Source organism: Amblyraja radiata, chromosome 29, assembly GCF_010909765.2.
Source record: "Amblyraja radiata isolate CabotCenter1 chromosome 29, sAmbRad1.1.pri, whole genome shotgun sequence".
Classification (NCBI taxonomy): domain Eukaryota; kingdom Metazoa; phylum Chordata; class Chondrichthyes; order Rajiformes; family Rajidae; genus Amblyraja; species Amblyraja radiata.
In genome coordinates, this window is record NC_045984.1 from 12769618 (window position 1) to 12792870 (window position 23253).

The following is a 23253-nucleotide window of genomic DNA, read 5'->3' on the forward strand; positions in this document are numbered from 1 at the left end:
AATGAAAGATATGCAAAAAATGTGACAATGATAAAGGAACCAGGTCAATGTTAGCTGTAGAGAGGTGAGAATATATGTTTACGAGCCGTACTGTTTCCATGGTCTGCAGTGGCTGCTGCTGCTGCTCCCTCAGCCACATGGTCTTGTACTGATCGAGCTTCTGCCCTTTGTACTTCACGGAGGCCCAGCCACAGCCTGACTTCTTGGCCGGGTTGACGAGTTTTTTGCAATGTGTGGCCCATGCACTGGGAGAGTTGAAGATCTGGTTGGTTTCCTGCCACCTGATCTTCCCATCAGGAAGCAGATCTCCCACAAATGTCTTTCCCTGCGGAGAAACAAAGTCGGATGACAGTGGCAGGAGAGGTGCACAACGTAGCTAACGTTCACATCACTTTACGGGAAAAGGCTGACAGATTTAGGATTTCCTGGCTTCACCTTGCACTAAACGTCATTCCCTCATCATGTATCTGTACACTGCGAACGGCTCAATTGTAATCATGTAATGTCTTTCCGCTGGCTGGTTAGCCCGTAACAAACGCTTTTCACTGTACCTCGGCACACGTGACAATAAACTAAAACTGAGGATGTGGGCAAGTTACTGCAAAAGGAAATAGAGCTCAAATAACTAATTAACTGGGTTTGCGATTATCAGCACCACATTCCATTTTTCCCTTCATGAACTCGCACAACCTGGCAAGTGCATTTAATAGAGCTGTTGTCTCACAGCTCTCGTTTCCTGGGTTCAACTCTGGTCTGGTGCCGATAGCATGGATTTTTGCACATTCTCCCCGTCAACTCACGGTGTTCCTTCGGGGGCTCTGGCTCCCTCCCCCCCCCCCCCTCATCCCAAACGCATTCCAATCGGAACATTAATTAGTTGCTGTAAACTGCCCCAAGTGTGTCAGTGATTGGTAGAATAATATAGACCATATTCATCTTTCTCTGTAGATAATCCCCCTTCAACAGGTAAATCTTAAGACTGTGTTGAAAGAAGTAATAGTGGAATTGATATGATACACTGTCCGAAGAGGCATTCACTGCATGTGACAGCTTGCGAGATTATTGACATAGTTTCTGCACCATCTGTAGATAGAAGTGTTCACGTTCACAGGTTATAGGAATAGAATTTGTTCATTCAGCCCATCGAGCCTATTCCGCCATGGCTGATCTCTGCCTCCTAATCCCATTTTCCTGCCTTCTCCCCATAACCCTTGACACTCGTTCTAATCAAGAATTTGTCTATATCTGCCTTAAAAATATCCCCTGACTTGGCCTCCAGAGCCCTATGTGGCAATGTGTTCCACAGATTAACTACCATCTGACTACAGAAGTTCCTCCTCACCCCCTTTCTAAAAAAAACCCTTTAAGTCTGAGGCTATGACCACTGGTCCTAGACTCTCCCACCAGTGGAAACATCCTTTCCACATCCACTCTATCCACAGTGCCCTCCATAATGTTTGGGACAAAGACCCATCATTTATTTATTCGCCACTGTACTCCACAATTTGAGATTTGTAATTGAAAAAAATCCCATGTGGTTAAAGTGCACACTGTCAGATTTTAATAAAGGGCATTTTTATACCTTATTATTATACTTTAAGTTTCAATGAGGTCTCCCCTCAACCTTCTATTCTCCAGCGAGTATAGGCCCAGTGCTGTCAAGTACTCGTCATATGCTAACTCACTAATTCCTGGAATCGTTCTTGTAAACCTCATCTGGACCCACTCCAGAGCCAGCATATCCTCCGACATAGGCCCAAATTTACTCACAGTACTCCAAATGCGGTCTAACCAGCTCCTTATGGAGCCTCAGCATATGGTGCCTCGGGAGTGTGGATTTTCCCAGCCTCTTCCAGGTTCATTCACACACTTCATCCTCCTCCATGACCACTTCAACTCCATGACCTCTCGTACAAATCACCATAACCCCCAACACTGGTCTCCCTGACTCCTAGCACTGGTCTCCCCGATTCCTAGCACTGATCAAACCTACACCTTCAGGACCACCTGAAGACCACCCACCCACCTCTATCCTGTGGAGAGAGAGAACATTTCTCCTCTTTGGATCCTCCTCCAGTGCAGTATCTGCAATCTCTGGAGCCCCTCTCTTGCACCTAGTGTCAGTTTTCAGTAATTCCCAACAGATTCATTGACTCAATTAGCAAACGGAAGCTACCTTTAGCTGGCAACGGGAAGTTACATTTTGAACCCCCATGGTAATGCAAGCTACCAGCTAGAAGTATTGCAATCATTCTGATGCAAAACATCTCTCTCCCATCAGGCAAGAGGTACTGAAGTGTGAAAATGCATACTTCTAGATTCAGAGACAGTTTTATCAGGCAACTGAACCATCCTATCACCAAATCGAGAGCAGTCCTGACTTACCCTCTACCTCATTGGTGACCCTCAGATAATCTTTAATCAAACTTTACTGGACTTTATCCAATGTTATATAACTAAACATTATTCAATTTATCCTGTATCTGTACACAGTGGATGGCTTGATTGTAATCATGTATAGTCTTTCCGCTGACTGGAACAGGCAACAAAAAAGCTTTTCACTGTACCTCGGGACACGTGACAATAATAAACTAAACTAAGGTCGCTATGGTACTGCACTATAATCACAAGGAGTGGGTTAACTGTGCATCAGAATTCCTGCAACCATCTTCAATGGACATCCAATTTAGCTAGCTCAGGCTTCTGAGACACAGCCAAGCAGGTCTCAAAAGCCAATATCATTGGTACTCAGATCCAAGCTCAGGTTTGGAAAGCGGAACCTGGACGAGATACCAGAGAGAGCTCACAACATTTGCAGAACCGTACCTCAAAGGTCAAGACCGTCATGTGTGGTGAGAAGACTGGGGTCAAGGGAGTAGTGAGGGCAGGGATGGAAGAGTATGTTTAGGCAAATTTGGTCCTTACTAAATAGTGAATAGAGAGCAGCCCTTCTCCAGCCTGGATAACTTTGTCTTTAAGGAGCACGCGCAATGTAATCCCACGGCGAGTGAGCAAGGTCCCGCGGGAAGTGTGGATTTTCCCAGCGGTCCCATTCTCAGCCTCTTCCATGTTCATGTCCACTTCATCCTCCTCGTCTTCAACTCCCTCTTCCACCACGGGTGAGGACGGGTCTGAAGCTAAGGCGAAACACAATGGACAAACGTTAAACATCATCCAAGTCTTGGGACAGTCAGAAGATCATGCAAATGAATAAATTGCAGGCCGCAATTCGGGGGGGGGGGGGGGGGGGAGGGAGGGAATGATACTTTTAATCTACACACCAAGGACACCAGCATAAATGTTGTCATTTCAGTCATCAACTGAGAGCAAGCTTTCCTGAGCTTTGGACAAGACATATGGTGATGTGTATATGGAGTGAGATTGTGGAGGACATAGTTCAGGCAGGTACTATCATGACAATTAAGAGACATTTGGACAGGAACATAGGTAGGATATGTTTAGAGAGCTATGGGTCAAGGCAGGTGGGACTAGTGTACATGGGGCATGTTGGTCGGCATGGGCTGAAGGGCCTGTTTCCATGTTAGATGATTCTATCTAACTATGGTCCACAATGCCACTTTGAATGGCAGATGAGATCTGGCTAAAATTTCTCTCTACAGCAACATTATCAAAGCAAAGTTGTAATGCTGCTGTTATGAGGATCATCCAGTACACAAATTAATTGCCAATGTTCTTACAATACAACAGTAACAACCTTGTTGGTTGTAGTCCTTGCTGACATCCTCAAGTAATGAAAACTATACAAATGCAGCTTCTTTCCCCTTGAAATACATAATTCACCCCTTATAATTTACTAGTTCTGATTTTGATACTTTTTCCCCCCCTATTCTCAGTCTAAAATAATCTGGATGTTTTATGATAGATACTGTAAAACAGTGACACCATTGCATTGTAAAAATCAACAAATTATGTTTACCTAGATTTTGTCTACCTTCGATTTCCCAGCATCTGCAGTTCCTTCTTGAACAAATTATGTTAATATTAATGTGCTTTAAAACTGCCAATACTCATCTTTGGTCATTCCTATCTGCTCTAAGACATCACAACTCACATGCATCAATTCCTCAGCTCCATGAACTCCACCTCAGAAAAAATGAGAAAGATGAATTTAATCTCTCTCCCATCTCTTGTGGCTCTACACAAAGACAGCCATGCTGACCCTTAATGGCACTTATTTTCTCACCAACCGTTCTTTTACTCATATTATACCTGTAGAATGTCTTAGAATTTTCCTTTACCTTACCTGCCAGATTAATTTCATTTCATTTCATCGTCTTGTCCTCCCGATTGCCTTTTTAAATGTATTCTTATGCACTTCTTGTACTAGACGAGGGATTCACTTGATCCCAACTGCCTAAACTTTTTCCTTTTTCCTGCCAAGAGCATCAACATCTCTCATCAATCAGGGCTACCTCAACTCATGAGCCTTGTCCTTCACTGTTACAGGAATATGCTGCCCCTGTACATTTACTGTGCCGTTATCTCACCTTTGAAAGTCTCCCACTTCATGTTCATTAATGATAGAAGATTTAGGCTATTCGGCCCATCAAGTCTACTTCACCTTTCAATCATGGCTGATCTATCTCTCCCTCCTAACCCCATTCTCCTGCCTTCTCCCCATAACCTCCGACACCTGTACACCTACACATAACCCCCGACACATGCCAGCCATCCCTCACCAACAAATTGACTCATCCAATCGACCTCTGCATGGTGTATACAGATTGACAGCTTCATTTCCCCCATTACTAAACTGACACCACGTTATCGTGTTCAGTGAAACATTTCGAGATGGGTGGGGGATGGAATTTGGTGGAAGTAGCTGAGATAATAACTAACGGATTCTCTGACATTGAGCAATGTGTTGAGCAGTTCCTGGGTTTGGCGCAGGCAGCAGCAGCCTCAAAATATGTTGGTTCAATTAACGAGGGCTGACTAACAAGGAAGATCTAAAGCAAAAAGAAATTGGTCCTTTCTTGCACCAATTATATTGGCTCCAACAACCGGGATCAACAGCACCAGTATGCCACTAATCCTTGTGCAAAAGCATTTAATCAAGAAAAATAATGTTCACATTCATCATTGTTTAAGATCGGCTTTAGATGTGATAAACATGAGTCTGTTGGACCACTGAGATGAAATGAAAGGGGCACCACATTCATTCAAGCCTGGAAATAAAGAAGGGTCTCGACCCAAAACGTCACCCATTCCTTTTCTCCAGAGATGTTGCCCGTCCCGCTGAGTTACTCCAGCTTTTTGTGTCTATCATGGGTTTAATAAATTTGCACAGGGGAAGGTTTGTTGGGGAAGGTGTCTGCATTTAGGAGTGCAAATACACATGCTCTCCTTCCATACCCTTTTATGAAAATGCTTAGCTTACACGTTTTTAAAAAAGTGGTCAGTTCAAAGACCACCTGCACTTGTGGAATAGAACCGGTGAAAGTCAATGCCTTCAGGAAAAGTAGGGAAGCCAAGTTGAACGAAACTTATCTTGAACCGAAAATGCTGGAAGCTCCACAGATATTGCCTGACCTGACTAAGGACAGATTCAACATTTCAAGTCAATTACCCTTTAGCATGCATTGTTTAAACCAACAAAAATCTACTGCAATGGTGAGGGAGGACAACATTGTCAGAGGTGTCAATTTTCTATAAAGAGTTTAGCTGGAGCTCTGTCTCTGTAATAGGACAACATTCCAATGAAACCTGTCAGTGTTCTGGGGAAAAGGAATTGCTCTGTAACTAGACTGAACTGATCTCTTTCTACATCATAACGAAATATTGAATATCTCAACAAAGCAACCTATAATCCAAATGTTGCTTTTCGGCTGAGCAAAACCACTTTATTTCTTTAAAAAGTGTAATTTAATATAGCATCTAATAAGCAAAAGCATATTTTAATTCACCAGTGGACCTCTGCAAATTAAACTTACAAATAATCCCCCTTGACTAGAAAATAACTTCCACACCCACAGAGATGGCAAGGAACTAATCAAATACAACCATAGTTTAACACCACATAATCTTTTCACACACACTTCAACAGTGCAAAAGATGCTATAACAACTGCTGCTGGAATCAAAGGAGTTGTTACAAGGGAATATTTTAAAATAATCAAATAAGTAGACTGGCACAGCATTAGTGCTGCTGCTGCCTTACAATGCCAGGGACCCCCGGTTGGATGCGACCACGAGTTCCGTCTGTGCGGAGTTTGTACGTTCAACTTGTGATGGCGTGGAATTTCTCTGGATGTTCTGGTTTTAGAGTCATAGACTGATACAGTTTAGAAACAGGCCCTTCGGCCCAACTTGCACGCCAGCCAACGTCCCAGCTACACTAGTCCCACCTGCCTGCGTTTGGTCCATATCCCTCCAAACCTGTCCTATCCATGTACCCGTCTCTCCCACATTCCAAAGACGTGGAGGTATATTCATTGATTGCCTTCGGTAAAATCGCCCCTAGTATGTCGGATGCGAAAATAGGATAACATCGAACTAGTGTACAGGTGGCCACCATGGACTCGGTGGGCCGAAGGGCCTGTTTCCACACTATATCTCTTAACTCAAAAGTTTTGAGGACTGCAATCTATTGCAACTTTTTTAAGTTAACTTAATTTTCCTTTTTTAAATTTTGGTTTGATCCGTTAGAATAACTGAGTACGTGCAGTGGAAGAAGGAGAACTTCAAATAATTTATTCCCAAATTATTTGGGTATAATGAGCTGGGCTTGAGATGCAGAAAAGTGGATGGTGGCAATGTTTAATAAAAAAACAGAAAATACTGGAAATACTCAGCATCTGTGGAGTGGGGAATAGATGTTATAGATTCCAGGCTGATGACCTTTCAGTTGCACTTGAGTTATGCTTTCAATGGACTGGTTTAAAAAAAAATTAAAGGATGCAAGTTGCGTCCCTGCAAAATAAATTATTTTTTCTTAATAAGACGTTCACCAAGGATTACGTTTCATGTTTTAGTCAAAACCTGCAGTAGGTTATGCGAAAAACCATGTCCAGGACAAACACCATACTGCCTGCGTCGCAACCTAACTTGATGGGAACGGAAAGCCCGCCCCTCCGAGCAAACGTCATTGGCCGCCGACCAGAGTAACAACCACGGGCTCGGCACGCTAACTGGTCGAGGGTGCCGTCCGTCAGCTACTAGCCCCCAGGCCCAGCAGGTTAGGTTGCACCATGCGTCTTCCCTTTGTAGCAAAGTGAAGAGCACTTGGGTTAGTGTTGCTTTCACTTTTAAATTTATGGGGAGGGGAAATAAATCAAAAAGCTCCTAAAGTCAAAAGCAAAGAGTAAAAATACAAGCGACGCAGAAGAACGCGGCCCGGCATAAAGTGGCAGATAGGGAATTTAAAAATTAATCATAATTATGAATATTTCAATGAGACTCACCCATTCTTGTCAGAAGCTCTTTTTTTTTGTTTGGTTTTGTTCTTGAGGAGGGTTGTTGGTTTCGTGTTGTTTTTGTTGAGGTGAGGTGAGGTGGGGAGGGGAGGGGGGAAACAGAACAGGCGTGGTAACGCTGGGGTTTAGCTGGTGCAGATTTATCAATGGGAGAGGCAGCCCGGCGCCCCGAGGATGTGCAGCAATCTGCCACCGCATCACGTGGACACACACCAAACATCCCACGTGTCTCATTCACCTCTCACACACAAACACACACACACACACTCAAATGTTTCTGATTTCCACTGATTCAGGTCTCTCGTTCATCCCTAACTTTAATTGCTCCATCATTGGAATCCCATCAACACCAAAAACGAAACTTTTGAAATTCCCTTTCAAGACATTCTTTAACACCTGGAAATAAAGACAGAAAATGCTGAAAATACTAACCAAGATCTTCGATTTTTAAATTGCTGTTTCTCTTTCTAAAGATCTGCCAGATCTGATGACCTTCTCATACATTTTCTGTTTTTATTTCAGATTTCCAGCATCTGCGTTTTTTAAATTTCACTTTTGAGTTATCAGTTGATCATTAAACTAACGTCTCCTTCCATAGGCCAATGCCAATTCCTGTTTAATAATAGCCCTGTGAATGGCTTATTTTGTTACATGAAATACTGGAAATCTTAAATAAAAATAGGAAGAGTAAGAGGCACACAGTAATGTCTGTAGAAAGAAAAACTGTTAACATTTCAAATCACTCGCCTTTCATTGGGATATGTCCACTGACCCATGACGAATCGGATATGTCCACTGGGCAGCACAGTGGCGCAGTGGTAGAGTTGCTGCCTTACAGTGCCAGAGACCCAGGTTCGATCCTGACTATGGGTGCTGTCTGTCCGAAGTTTGCACGTTCTGGAGAGGACAGGTCTACAAGGGAAAGATCGAGCATCTACTTGTACAGAGAAGGCTGAAGTTTTATTTAAGGCTCTGGGGACCGCACACCTACTTCTTGAAAGACATTTTCCTTCTTTAATCAGCAGCTCCTGACCCTTTGTTCCCCTATTAATGCACTTACTATATTGAAAATCTGCACCTCATCCTTGTATGTGTGAGAATGATATGCAAGTGACCTTGACACTGTTGTGAAGCCACAAGGCGCACCTTTACCCTGTAGAATATGATGTGGAAAATATGAAGTTATTCACTTCCATGCATAAAACAAAGGAACGTAACAATTTTAAAATATTGCTAGATACAAGGAACTGCAGATGTTGGTTCACAAAAAAAAGACACAAAATGCTGGAATTACTTAGAGGGTCAGGCAACATCCCTGGAGAACACAGATAGGTCACGTTTTGGGTCAGGACCCTCCTTCAGACTGGTATTGCTAGATTGGGAAATGTTGATATTCAAAGGAATCCAAATGTCCTTGTGCACAAGTCTTTAGCCAGAGGCTGGCGAATCTGTGGAATTCATTGCCACATATGGCTGTGGAGGCCAAGTCTCTGGGTATTTTTAAAGCGGCGATTGACAGGTTCTTGATTAGTAAGGGTGTCAAAGGTTAAGGGGAAAAGGCAGGGGAATGGGGTTGAGAGGAAAAGATAGATCAGCAATGATTGAATGGCGGAGTAGAATCGATGGACCGAATGGCCTCATTCTGCTCCTATGACTTATGAAGTCACTGAGAGCCAACATGCAGGTATAGCAAACATTAGGAAAGCAAATAGTATATCAATCTTTATTATAAGAGGACGATGGTAGGAGAAAATATGTCGTACTGCATCTTGGCGAGGGACTTAGTGTACAGTTTTCATATCCTATCTTTACTAAAGACAGGATAGACTTACCACACAGGGAGTGCAGATTCATCAGCCTGATTCAAGGCATGGTGCATTTACTGTATGAGGAGACATTAAGGAAAATGGAACTGTAATCTCTTGAGATACAAGAGGCTGATCTCATTCAGTCACAATATTCTTACAGAGCTCCGCAGGCTGGATGCAAATCTGTCATTTCATTGTCTGAGAAATCTAGGACCAGGGCCACAGTCACAAAATAATGCTGGGCTCTTTAGGTCAGAGATGGGGAAACATTTCTTCACTCAGTGGGTGGCAAATTTCTGAAAATGTTTAAACAAATGGCTGCGGAGGCTTAGAAATTCAGTTTATTTAGAACGAGGATTAATAGATTTCTGAATATGGAGGTAATCTAGGATATGGGAATACTGCTGGAAGATAGACATGAAAGACCACAGTCATGATTGGGATGTTGAAGCAGGCTCGAAGGGCCCAATGGCTTATTCCTGCTCCTCTCTCCATAGAAGCAGACTGATCTGCTGAGTATTTCCAGAGCTTTTGGCTTTTATTTTTGCAACATTGCAGCATTGACTTCTTGAACCTGAAAACTAATTTGTGTTCAGTCATTGGCATCTCAAGTTACTGCCAATTTTGAATACCCTTGAGCTTGATCCACCTCTTTATGTCAGATGAGAAACAATCAAATTAAATTACCTCTCTTTGAAAAGAAGGCTTCAGTGACCTCCCTTCAAGTACAGTCAATGGCTCATAGGCCCCTTCAGATATTGAACCTCAGCTGCAGGCCACCTGAGGCCTGCTTATTCCAGAGGCCTAGTTAAACCTTGTCAGCCACCTTGTCGTTGTCAGCCAACCTTGTTGTAGTGGTAAGTGGTGGGGTGGAGAGGGGTAATCTCTGTTGACATTCACTGAGGCCAACATGTAGAGTTAGAGAGAGTTATGGAGTCACGTAGCACGGAAACAGGTCCTTCAGCCCATTTTGTCCATGCCGATCATCAAAAACACATTTATATTAATAACATTTACCACCATGACTGGAACCACAGGGTGCACAGAGATAGCAGATGGGTTGAACTCTGTCTGAGATATTCTGGATCCTCATGGAGTCATAGAAAGATTCAGAATTTGGCGTTGGGCCCACTGAATCCATGCCGACTATCCTACATTTGGAACTTTTGTACAGATCCTACCTTAACCCATTTTATTCTCTGTACATTCCCGTCAAACCTCCATCTCCGCTGCCACTTTCTACTGCTGAGTTACACTCTGGGGGCACTAACCATGGCCTATTAACCTACCACCCCCCACATATTTGAGATGTGGAGGAAGCCAAAGCACTGAAGGAAACTCTACACAGACATCACCCGAGGTCAGGAATGAACCTGGCCACTGCTGTACTAGCCATGCCACTGTGCTGTCCATCTCATCCTCCAATAAAACCATAGAAAAAGTGCTAACTTCTTCTGGAAAAGTATGAAGATATTATTACATTCCCTTCTCCCGAGATTTTGCCCTTAAGTGCAGGTAAATGTTAACAATGCCAATGGGTACTCGAAGATCAGCATGAACACTGTGGGCCAAATGGCCTGATTCTATGCTGTGTGTCTCCATGACTCTCTGTAACTCTACATTTTCCCCCCCACAGTGAATGCCAACACGGTGGATCAATGAATTCAAACCCAGTCTCGACCCGAAACATTACCCATTCCTTCTCTCTAGAGATGCTGCCTGTCCCGCTGTTACTCTAGTTTTTTGTGTCTATCTTTGAGCTCATGGAACTATTTAGTGGACACACATTGAATGGACCAGTTACAGCAGCAAGTCTATAATATCTGTACAGAGCAAGAAGCATCTATGGAGCTTTCCATATTGAATGATCATCCCTGACATCAGCTGCTCTAAACTTGACAACAAATAAGAACAAAGTTACTGAATTTATGTAAATAACTTTTGGGAAATGGCACATTTGCATGCAAATGCAGTCCAGAAAACCACTCTACTCATTTCATGATTGCCCGAGGCCTCTTGTGTGATGTCGAAATTGGCAATGAGTCTGCCTGAAATCTTGTATTGCTCGCCAAAGAAAATACAGCAAGGCTTTATCTTTAAGACAGTAACAAAATGGTCACAGTGTAAGAAAACAGCAGATTGCGAGCTGACCACAAGGTCAGTCTGCAATGGGAAGGAATGTTTGATAATGTTGATTTGCGAAATAATCAAGTCTCTGCTGGTTCATGTATCTTCCCTGAAGCTTGTTGTTACAATTTATATTCTCATAACATTTCCCTTCCATTCCTGTGGATGCTAACCCTGAGCTCTGCCTAAATGTATAAAATCATGAGAGGAATAGATCGGGTAGATGCACAGAATCTCTTGCCCGGAGTAGGTGAATCGAGGGCCAGAGGATATAGGTTTAAGGTGAAAAGATTGAATAGGAATCGGAGGGGTAACATTTTCACACAAAGAGTGGTGGGTGTATGGAACAAGCTGCCAGAGGAGGGACAATCCCAACGTTTAAGAAACAGTTAGACAGGCATAAAGTCCGCGAGCATTGCCACTTTTCATTTCACTGCACATCTCGTATGTGTATGTGACGAATAAACTAGACTTGACTTGACTTGATTGGACAGGTTTGGAGGGATATGGACCAAATGCAGACAGGTGGGACTAGTGTAGCTGTGACATGTTGGCCCATGTGGGCAAGTTGGGCTGAAGGGTCTGTTTCCATGCTGTATCACTCTATTACTCCAAGGTCACCCACTGTCATCTCATAACTCATCCCAATGACCATCTTTACTCATGATAAGACATTGATCACAGGACTCAGTTCAATAACATTACAGTAATATTTACCATGTTTTCCAGCATAGTTATTAGAAAGCAACCTGGGCTTAACTTCCCCTATTCATTACCAACCTCGAGGCTGCATCCCACCTACAAGACATCTTCTCACAGAACAGACATGGAAACTGGCAATTTCTGTTCTACAAAGCTCAGTATATCACTGGGGCCAGATATTTGCCAATTCTTCCATTTTCAAAGTGGTTATCAGAAGCCAAGCCCAAATAAAGAATTGTAATGTTCTTTTAAATTATTGTTTTGTCCCGAATTACGTATTTGCAGTTTATAGCGAGTGTGTCTATACTGCTGAGAACTGGATGTACTAAATGATATGACCTTGATACATTGTTGTAACAGATACTGCTGTGTAATTGGAGAATTGCTGCTTTGAATTAAGGAGGATCCATTGTTAGTTCTACATTGTCTGAGGGATACAACCAGCAGCAACATCAATGAAATCCAAAGATTTATGAATACTTCTTGTCTGTATTTACTGTGGAGTTTAGTCTAGTTTAGAGATACAATGCAGAAACAGGCTCTTCGGCCCACCGAGTCCACACCGACCAGCGATCCCTGCACACTAACACTATCCCACACACACTAGGGACAATTTTATAATGATACCAAGCCAATTAACCTACAAACCTGTACGTCTTTGGAGTGTGGGAGGAAACCGAAGATCTCAGAGAAATCCCACACGGGGAGAACATACAAACTCTTTACAGACAGCGCCCGTAGTCAGGATCGAACTCGAGTCTCTGGTGCTGCAAGCACTGTAAGGCAGCAACTCTACTGTTGCACCACCGTGCCGCCCTCAGATTTTTGCATAGATCCTTAATCTGTCTGGGATGCAGTCTGAGATGGTCCGTAATCCTCTTGGGAAGTGAATTGATGAGTAAAGGAGGGGACCTTTGAAGGCTATTACAAGGACTAAAAAAAGGGTTGCATTACCAATGGGACAAGAGCAGAAATTGGGAATGATGACATTTGTAAGATTACAAATGACACCAAGATTGCTGGTGTCGAGGCCTGTGAGGAAGGCTGTTAAGGTATACAGTGAGATATTGATCAGCTACAGAAATGGGCAGAAAAATGGCAGATGGAGTTTAAATTGCACCATGCATGAAATTCCACCAGGGGGAGCCACACAATGGCAGCCTCGCCAACAGTCTGTCTGTCTTTTCATCTTTTTTTAAATTATTTTTAGTGTGTTTTAAAAGTTTGTGTTAATGTTCTCAGGTTTGTTTTATGTGGGGGGTGGGGGAGGGGGTGGGGAAGGGGATCGGGAGAAACTTTTTTTCAATCTCTTATCTTGCCGGAGATGCGATTGTTTTCCGGATCGTATCTCCGGTTGCTTTGCGGCCTAACATCGTGGAGCTGGAGGCCTTGCTCGGGACTGACTTTGAGCCCAACCGCGGAGACGTTGAATTACCATTGGAGCCAATCCCTTACCTGAGATAGACGCTCCAACTGCAGCCTGCGGATTTCACCATCGAGGAGCTTGCAGTCTGGGGTAAAGACCGATGTCGGGAAGATCCAAAAGACGCAGAAGGTTCGACCAGCCCCGATCCGGGGTCGATCGCCTGCGCGGGGAGCTGACATCCCCCCGATGCAGGAGCTAGATTGCCTCGACACGGAGGGCCTGACCGCCGGCTACGGGAGCCAAGATCGTCCCTTCAATGGAAGGCTCAAGGCCCCCGACTGCGGGAAGAGATTGAGCTTTTTTTCGCCTTCCATCACAGTGAGGAATGTGGAGGAGTCACTGTGGTGGATGTTCATGTTAAAATGTATTTTGTGTGTTTTGTTGCTTTTTAATGGTATGACTGTATGGCAAATCAAATTCCTCATATGTTGCAAAACAGACTTGGCTAATAAAGTATGATTATGTTCTGACTGTCTCCCCTATCTATGCCGCTCATCATTTTATAGGGGTGGAGGATTGCAACCTTCACGTGGTCCACCCTGTTTCGACTAATGCAATCAACCCGACGTGCACAAACAAATAGATCAAATAGAACAAGTTGACCTACAACATTCGGCTGTACACGCCATACGCACGAAGAAGATCATTTTATATACTTCTGTCAAATCTCCCTGTAACCTTCAGCATTCCAGAGAAAACAATCCAACCTCTCCCTGTAGCTAATATTCCCGAATCCAGGCAACATTCTGATAAACCTCCATTCCAAAGCCTCCACATCCTTCTTGTAATGGGACAACCAGAACTGCAAGCAATATTACAAATGTGGCCAACCTAACTTCTATAAACTGACTCTTGCCATTAATTGTATATTTTCCCCTTACACTTGACCTCCCAAAGTGCTACACCTTGCAAGTGCTCCATTTTTCTGCCCATTTCTGTAGCTGACAGTTCTATATCCCACAGTTATTGTGCTGTACTGTTCCGTGAAGCAGCGACTGAGGAATATAAGAAGAAATTAAGTAAAAAGAGACACCATTCAGCACAACTTTCATGAAGGTAAAGTACAACAACTATAATTTCTGGAACAAGTAACTTCAAAGATTGCGATGTTGTAAACGCCTCTCTGAAATGGTTTCTCTTGAAAGCTGAGTCAGCCTGGTTAGTAGGAAATCCTCTGGGGCTCATCATGCAGTAAGCTTCACTTGCCAACAGAGGCTGCTCTCAGCTCTGCACAAGCATCAGTCCGTCTCCTGTTGTTTTCTTGTTCTCTCCCCCTGTACGTCACCTATTTATTTCCTGCACACACGCTCCTGAAGGTAGACAAAAGGACACAGAGCAGAACAGAGGGAAAAGAGAGAAACACATTGGGAAATAAACACACACAACACAGGAATCCTTGAAATAAAAAGAACATCAGCTACTTTCAGAGGTCCTTCGTTAAGGTGCTACACAAGATCACAATTGTAACTCGTGGGTAAACACAAAAAGCTGGAGATAACTCAGTGGGACAGGCAACATCTCTGGAGAGAAGGAATGGGTGACGTTTTAGGTCAAGACCCTTCTCCAGCTTTTTGTGTCTATCTTTGTTTTAAACCAACATCTGCAGTTCCTTCTCACACATTTCGTCTGTAGCACGTGGGAACTAAACTCAAAAGACTCGATATTGGAAATAAAAACAGAAAATGGTGGATGGATCTTTGACTTAAAATGTTCATTCCATTGTTCTTTTCCCAGATGCGGCCTGATCCGCTGATGTTTCCAGTACTTTCTGTTTTAGATTTTTATTAGAGCGCATGTGATTTGGTTTAATGTACCGTGTGGACTGAGAATTGGTTTATGGATGGGAGATAGAGTAAGAATAGATGGGTCACTTTTGAGTTGGGCAGCTATGACTGGTGGGGTTCCACATGGAATTAATGCTGTGAACCCATCGGTGTACAAGTCTATATTGACGACTCAGATGAAGACGTTAAGTCAAGTTTGCTTGCAGTACAAAAATATGAGTTATGAGGGAAAGTGGAGAGATATCAGGGGGAAGTCAGTCTTGATGAATGGATGGATGCAGATATGGCAGATGGAATATAATGTGGAAACACAAAGTCATAGAAAAAAAATTGAAGAGCGTTTATTCTATAACAGATGAGACACTGAAAGGTGCTGTATTCAGAGGGACAGATAAATCATTTTACACGTCTCACTGAAGGTTAACACGGATTTACAATAAGAAGTTAGAAGGACAATCGGTCTGTTGTTGGACTTTTTTTGCAAAGTAATTTGAGTTAGAAGCATGTTGAGACTGTGGCAAGTATACCCTGTATAGGCATGGTCACTGTTTCAATGGGAAGATAAATTGCTATCCTGGAGGATTAATAAAAATGTAATCAGATTGCTTCCAGGAATTGGGTGGGTTCTTCTTTGAAGGGATCTTGGGTATACTGGGGCTATAATCCCGAGGGATGGAGGACTGAGATATGACGTCGCAATTTTTGTGGGTTTGACAAATTAGGTGCAAGGATGATGTTTCCTCTGGATGTTACATCTAGAACCATGGGTCATAGTCTTAAAACAATGGGATGGCCATTTGGGCCGGAGATGACAAGAAATGTATACACCCTGAGTACTGAATAAGGGCTATGGAAACTTGTTCACTAATTATAATCAAGACAGTGATCAATAGATTTTTAGATATCAAAGGAATCAAATGATCTTGAGTTACTGCAGGAAGGTGGCACTGTGGTAAAAGGCCACGGAGTTATAGAATCCTACAGCGTGGAAACACCATTCGGCCCAACTTCTCATGCCGACCAAGATGCCCCATCAATATTATTCCCATCTAACCGCACTTGGCCTACATCCCTCTAAGCATTTCCTATCCATGTACCAATCCAAATATCTTTAAAATGTTGTTCTAGTACCTGCCTCAACCACCATCTGTGGCAGTTTGGTCCATATACTCATCACCCTGAAGGTGGAAAAAGTTGCCCCTCGGGTTCCTATTAAATATTTCCCCTCTCATCTTAAACCAATGTTCCCTAGTTCTTGTTTTCCTCTACTCTGGGTCAAAATATCTGTGTATTCAGCCTATCTATTTCCCTCGTAATACAATACCACTCTAAAATCACCCCACATCCTTCTACGCTATAAGGCATAAAGTCCTAGCCTGCCAAACCTCTCCCAGTAACTCAGGCCTTCAAGTCCTGGCAACATAAATCTTCTCTGCACTCTTTCCTGCTGAACACCATCCTTCCCATAATGTAGTAAGAAGGAACTGCGGATGTTGTTTTTTTACCAGAGATAGAAACAAAATGCTGGAGTACCTCAGCAGGTCAGGCAACATCTCTGGAGAACGTGGATAGGTGAAGTTTCGGGTCGAGACCCTTCTTTGAACTAATTGTAAGAGGGAGAAGAAACTTGATTCCTATAGCAGAGTGACAAAACTGAACACAATACTTCAAATGGGGCCTCACTAATGTTTTATACAACTGTAACATAACATCCCAATTTCTATACTCAATACTCTGACTGATGAAGACCAATGTACCAAAAGTCTTCTTGACCCTAATTGTGGAGCAATCTCGGTGGTTGGGAGGGAGGGTGTGGGTCAAGTGACCTAATCCTTTTTCTATTTATTTTGTTCTCGTGGACTAAAGAGAACTAAATTCCAAAGGTGAGGTGGGAACGGTTGCTCTTGACATCAAGGTAGCGTTAAGGAGACCTGGTAAAGCGGAAATCAATGTGCCTCGTTGGTGGAAAACAATTCAAAGAAAAACAAAATATAAACTGAAGATGCTAGAATTCTGAAATCAATACAGTCAATGCCTCAAGCGCTCATCGGGCCACGTGATGTCCGTGGAAAGAGAAACAGAGTTAACATTTCTGGTTTGATGAATCTTCATCGGTGCTCTTCAAATTCCGCAGTCATACCCCATACAATAAAAGTCGGCTGAGATTGTCAGAGGTTAATCAGGTATCACCGCAGGAATTCCTGGGGCAGTGTCCGAGGCCCAACAGTCTTTTGCTGCTTCCTCAATAACCTTCCTTCCATCATGAGGCTGGAAGTGAGACACTGATCATCTCCAACAAGAAAAAGTCTGATCATGTACCCTTGACATTCAATGGCGTTACATCAGTGAGTCCCCAACCACATTATCCCGAGGTTACCATTGACCAAAAACTCAACTAGAACAGCCGATTAAATATTCTCATTACAAAGAAGGTCAGATACTGGGTATCCTGTGGTGAGTGACTCATCTCCTGACATCCAGCATTCCCAAAGCTTCAAAGCCTTTCCTTCACCTATAAGCTACACCAAGAGTGTGACAAAGTGCTCCTCAGTTTCCTTGCTGACTGCAGTACCAACAATTCTCAAGTGTAGTTTAGTTTAGGGATACTGTGTGGAAACAGGCCCTTTGGCCCACCGAGTCCGCACCGACCAAAGATCACCCCATACACTAGTTCTGTCCTACATTTCGAGTTCTGTCTTTTCATTTCACTGCACATCTCGTATACGTATGTGACAAATAAACTTGACTTGACTTGACACTAGGGACAATTTACAGACCCACAAACCTGCTGAAACTGGAGCACCCAGAGAAAACCCATGTGGTCACAGGGCGAACATGCAAACTCCATACAATCAGGATCAAACCCGTATCTCTGGTGCTGTAAAGCAGCAACTCTGCCGTTGCACAACTGCTGCTCAAGAAGCTCAGTAGCATCTCGGACAAAGCAAGCCACTCGATTGGCATCCCATGTACTGGTGTAAACATTTATTCCTTTCAATGTCAGTGCACATTGGGTCTAATGCATACTATCTATAAAATGCACTGCAGTCCCGTACCCAGGCCACTTTGACAGCATCTCCCAAACTCGTGACTTCCACCACCAAGAAGGACATATGAGTCAAGTACATGGGAACACCAGCGTCTGCAAGTTCCCTTCCAAGCAGATACAAAAGAGGCGTCTAAGAAGCTTTTGGATAGGCATAAGGATATGGAAGGACATGTATATTGCTAGTGCTTCATTGTTGCTGATGTCAGGATTTTCATATGAAGAAAGACTGGATAGACTTGGCTTGTACTCGCTAGAATTTAGAAGATTGAGGGGGGGTTATATAGAAACTTACAAAGTTCTTAAGGGGTTGGACAGGCTAGATGCAGGAAGATTGTTCCTGACGTTGGGGAAGTCCAGAATAAGGGGTCCCAGTTTAAGGATAAGGGGGAAGTCTTTTAGGACCGAGATGAGAAAAAAAAATTTCACACAGAGAGTGGTGAATCTCTGGAATTCACTGCCACAGAAGGTAGTTGAGGCCAGTTCATTGGCTATATTTAAGAGGGAGTTAGATGTGGCCCTTGTGGCTAAGGGGATCAGGGGGTATGGAGAGAAGGCAGGTACAGGATACTGAGTTGGATGATCAGCCATGATCATATTGAATGGCGGTGCAGGCTCAAAGGGCTGAATGGCCTACTCCTGCACCTATTTTCTATGTTTCTATGTTGCTGCAACTAATTGTTGCTGATGCCACCTCTCTAGGGAAATTAGGAAAGGGCAATAAATGCTAACCTTTCCAGTAATGCCAAGATACTGGAAGACACAGAAATAAAAAATAAATGTTCCCATTACATTGAAATGATTCATATACGCCAGAACTTGGAAACGAAGCATCAGGGGACTTTTTTTCTTTTTTTCAGCATAACCTCCCACATTTCATATTTCAATTTCCTGATACTTAATTGACCACGTCAGCCTTCCTTACGCAGCATGAAAGCATGAGTCAATTGTGAGCGAGCAACTGGGCTGTAATGATTCTTGGAAATTTGACTACGTGCTCTTCCCAGCTGCAATTTCCCGAACAAACTACGCATCTTTTCTTCCATCCTTCTTATTTGCAGAGCTAATAAGCAAAAAAAAGAAAAATCTGGATAGTTTTGTTTAAATTCCCCCACTGTTTTCCCCAGTGCCCCAAAGTCTTTTCTTTATGTTCTAGACGTTCTGAAGCTTTTCTGGATCAAGAACCAGAGGACGTAGGTTTGAGATGAGAGGGGAAAGATTTAATAGGAACTTGCGTGGCAACTTTATCTCACACAGGGTGGTGGGCAAATGTAACGAGCTGCTAGAGGGGGTTGAGGCAGCTACAATAACAGCATTTAAAAGACACTCGGACAGGTACATGGATAGGGAAGGTTTAGAGATATAATCCAAATCCCTCTAAATGGGACTAATTTAAATGGGGGATCATGGTTGGCATGACAAATTGGGTGAAGTGCCTGTTTCCATGTCGTATGACTATGATCCTCCGACTCTAAGGCCTGAAACTGTTTTTGCTGTTTATATATAAACCTCACTGGAGCTTTAATAACCTGGAGTGTTATAAGAAATGGAACATCTGATCATATTTGGGAGTTTGGGGAAATTAACAATTATATTTGGTCTTCCTGGACAATCTATAAAGGAAGTTTTGAATCCAGAATAAGACTTACAATCTCACTCCCGTACTAAATTGGAACAAAAGGAACATTTTCTAAAGTGATTGACATTCTTCGTGTCTGAAACATGAAATAATTGAATCATTTCTGTGACTGAGGAACTTAGGGTGGCACAGTAGCACAGCCATCGAGCTGCTGCCTCACAGAGCCAGAGATTTGGGTTTGATCCCGACCTCGTGTAGTGTCTGTATGGAGTTTTCACGTTCTCTCTGTGACCACGTGGATTTCCTCCGGGTTTAATTCAGTTTAGTTTAGAGATCCAGCACAGAAACAGGCCCTCTGGCCCACCGAGTCTGCACTGACCAGCGATTCCTGCACATTAACACAAGCCTACAAACACTATGGACAATTTACACTTATACCAAGTGTTTAAGAAGGAACTGCAGATGCTGGAAAATCGAAGGTAGACAAAAGTGCTGGAGAAACTCAGCGGGTGCAGCAGCATCTATGGAGCGAAGGAAATAGGCAACGTTTTGGGCCAAAACCCTTCTTCAGACTCCAGAGTCTGAAACTCAGAGTCTGAAGGGTTTCGGCCCGAAACGTTGCCTATTTCCTTCGCTCCATAGATACTGCTGCACCCGCTGAGTTTCTCCAGCACTTTTGTCTACCTTACACTTATACCAAGTAGATAGATAGATAGATAAATACTTTATTAATCCCCTTATTCAGGGGAACTTCTGATGTCCATGCAGCACACTAATAAAAATACAACACAGTATTCATAAAGAAATTCAACACCAAAACATCCCCCCACAGTGATTCCCACTGTGGGGGAAGGCACAAAGTCCAGTCCCCATCCTCTTGTCCACCCATAGTTGGGCCTATTGAGGCCTCCACAGTCGCCGCCACGTCGCCCGATGTTCTCGCCGGGTGATGGTACTCCGGCGTCGGGAGAACCCCCAGCGGCTTGGGGTGCCAGGAACGGCCGCCTTCCCACCGGAGCCTGCGGCTTCCAAGCCAACAGACCATGCCAGACGGAGCTCCGCACACTGGTGATCTCGGCGAGATGTAAGTTCAAACGTCGCAGCTGGCCGCTCCGCAGAACCGCGGCTCCACGATGTTTTCCTCGGCGGTACCAAGCATACTGGAGTCCCAGCGCGGCGACCCAGGAAAGGCATCGCCCGCTCCGCAATAGCGCTCCAGCGCTGCACTGCCGCCAAAGCCGATGTTCTGCGCCGCCGCCAACGCCGATGTTCTGGCCCGGTCCCCTCAGGGAAACGTCGCTCCCGGACCCGCTGGTAGGCCGCAAGGACAGGTCGAAGACGCTGCTCGGAGGAAGGCAACCCCTCCGACCAGGTAGGGACTTAGAAAAGCAGTTTCCCCCTTCCCCCCCACCACCCCCCACACATAAAAGATTTAGACCCCCTGACTGTACACTTAACGAACTAAAAATAATAAAAAAGAAGGGGAAAAAACGAACAAGTATACAAACCCAAACCAATTAACCTACAAACCTGTACATCTTTGGAGTGTGGGGGGAAACCAAAGATCTCAGAGAAAACCCATGCACATCATAGGGAGAACGTACAAACTCCATACAGACAGCACCCGTAGTCGGGATCGACCCCGGGTCTCTGGTGCTGCAAGTATTGTAAGGCAGCCACTCAACTGCTGCCCCACTGTGCAGGCCTGGGTGCTCGGGTTTTCTGCCATATCCCAATGAGGTCGGGTTTGTAGGTTAAATGGCCATTGAAAATTGCCCCGAATGTGTAGGTGTAAAGCATGCTGAAGTGGGATAATATAGAACTAGTGTGAATGGGTGATCGATGGTCAGTGTGGACTTGGTGGGCCGAAGGGCCCGATTTCATGCTGCATTTCTAATCTAAAGTTATAAACTAAACGAAACTTCTGGTTATAAACGGAAAAAAACAAGAAAACAATTATCTGAGCCTTCAGAAATGTGGGTGAGCCTGTCAGGCATTTCCAGGTAACTCATTGATTCAGAGCGCCCAAGGCATTCTTGCGCTTGTAGATACTTTCTTTTGTAAGTTTCAGGTGGATTTAACCCTTCATGGTCCATACTGAGATGTGTGGTTCACCAGGCACCTGGGGTCTATTTGCTCCTGGTGATAATCTTAAGATATGGCGATCATCGAGTTACAAGATTGATTTTAACTGTTAAGGATAAGCGATGCTAAGTTAGATCCATTTTCAAAATGATATTTATGGAAGTCAATCAAAGAAGGAAATGGTTGTTCCAATTTATCAGAGGGGTTTGATGAGGCCCACCCAACATGAAGGTTTTATAGAACAGGGATGGCACAGCAATTTCATAGTCAATCTTGATCTCTAGTGCTGTCCGTGTGGAGTTTGCACACTCTCCCTGTGACCACATTTGTTTGCTATGCATGCTCCGGATTCCTACCACATCTCAATGACAGGCCGGCCAATTTGCCACTTCAAGTCGCCCCTTAGTGTGTAAGTGAGTGGTTGAAACTGATGGAAGTTGACTGTAACAAATGGGGAGAATTAAAAAATGGAAGGTGGGATAAGTGTAACTGGGTGGTGGATGGTTGGGACACTCAGTTGGTTTGAGGGCCTTACGTGCTGAATGTCCCTATGATGCTAAGAAGGTAAAATCTTGTTCATGGTGCGGTGGTGAGGAATTGAGCTGGCTCTGCAATGTATGATTAAAGGTGATTTAGTGGGACTAGGTATTCACATTGCTTGATTGTTGGTTCTGGCTGTGAGGGTCCCTGTAATACAGAAAGTGTCTGTCAGCATTAATTACAGGATGGAATCAAACTTGACCTGAGGTAAATGGACCATCTACTGTATCCTGTGCCGCAGCCCCTCTCCATCCTTTCTCATTACCTCTGGATGAATGCCGCTCACATTCATATTCTGGGCTGCAATCTAACATCATGTGCCTGGAAATTATCTTTGTCAGTCAGGATTCCTGTTAATTGCATTGGGATTGATGACCACTCTCATCCTTTAGGTTCATATCTTACACTGTAGAGTTTAAGAGAAAGCAATGGGATTGATCTCTGCGGCTAATATCTGCTTCCTGTGTACATTATTTATTTATTTCCTTCACTACAGAAGTTGATGTAGTCCGTTATGCATCCAGCCATCCTATCGATGTCCATACAGCTGTTTAATTCCTGTGGCTCCATCAGTATGTCCCAGTCTGTGCATTGAAAGCTGTCCCTCAGTGATTCACTGGCCTCTGGTGTCCACTTTCTGAAAGACCGGGTGGTTGTAGGCTGTCTCAGTACACAGGGTTTGTAAGAAGGCCTTAGATAAACCAGGTTGTGATCTGATTTG

At 43.8% G+C, this 23253-nt stretch overlaps 1 protein-coding gene across 2 annotated transcripts in view; it reads right to left on the reverse strand.

Moving 5' to 3' along the window:
* mpnd (MPN domain containing) overlaps positions 1–7634 on the reverse strand; it is a 32315-nt gene extending 24681 nt beyond the window's left edge. Inside the window, exons 1-3 of one of the 2 annotated variants that reach the window (XM_033046594.1) lie at positions 7424–7634; positions 2926–3137; positions 92–325 (exon numbers count right to left, since the gene is read on the reverse strand). In XM_033046594.1, the coding sequence (XP_032902485.1) occupies positions 92–325; positions 2926–3137; positions 7424–7427 (450 nt within the window). In that variant the 5' untranslated portion in view covers positions 7428–7634. The remainder of the gene's footprint in view (positions 1–91; positions 326–2925; positions 3138–7423) is intronic. The other variant, XM_033046595.1, reaches the window with a different exon arrangement.
* Positions 7635–23253: the final 15619 nt, after the last annotated feature.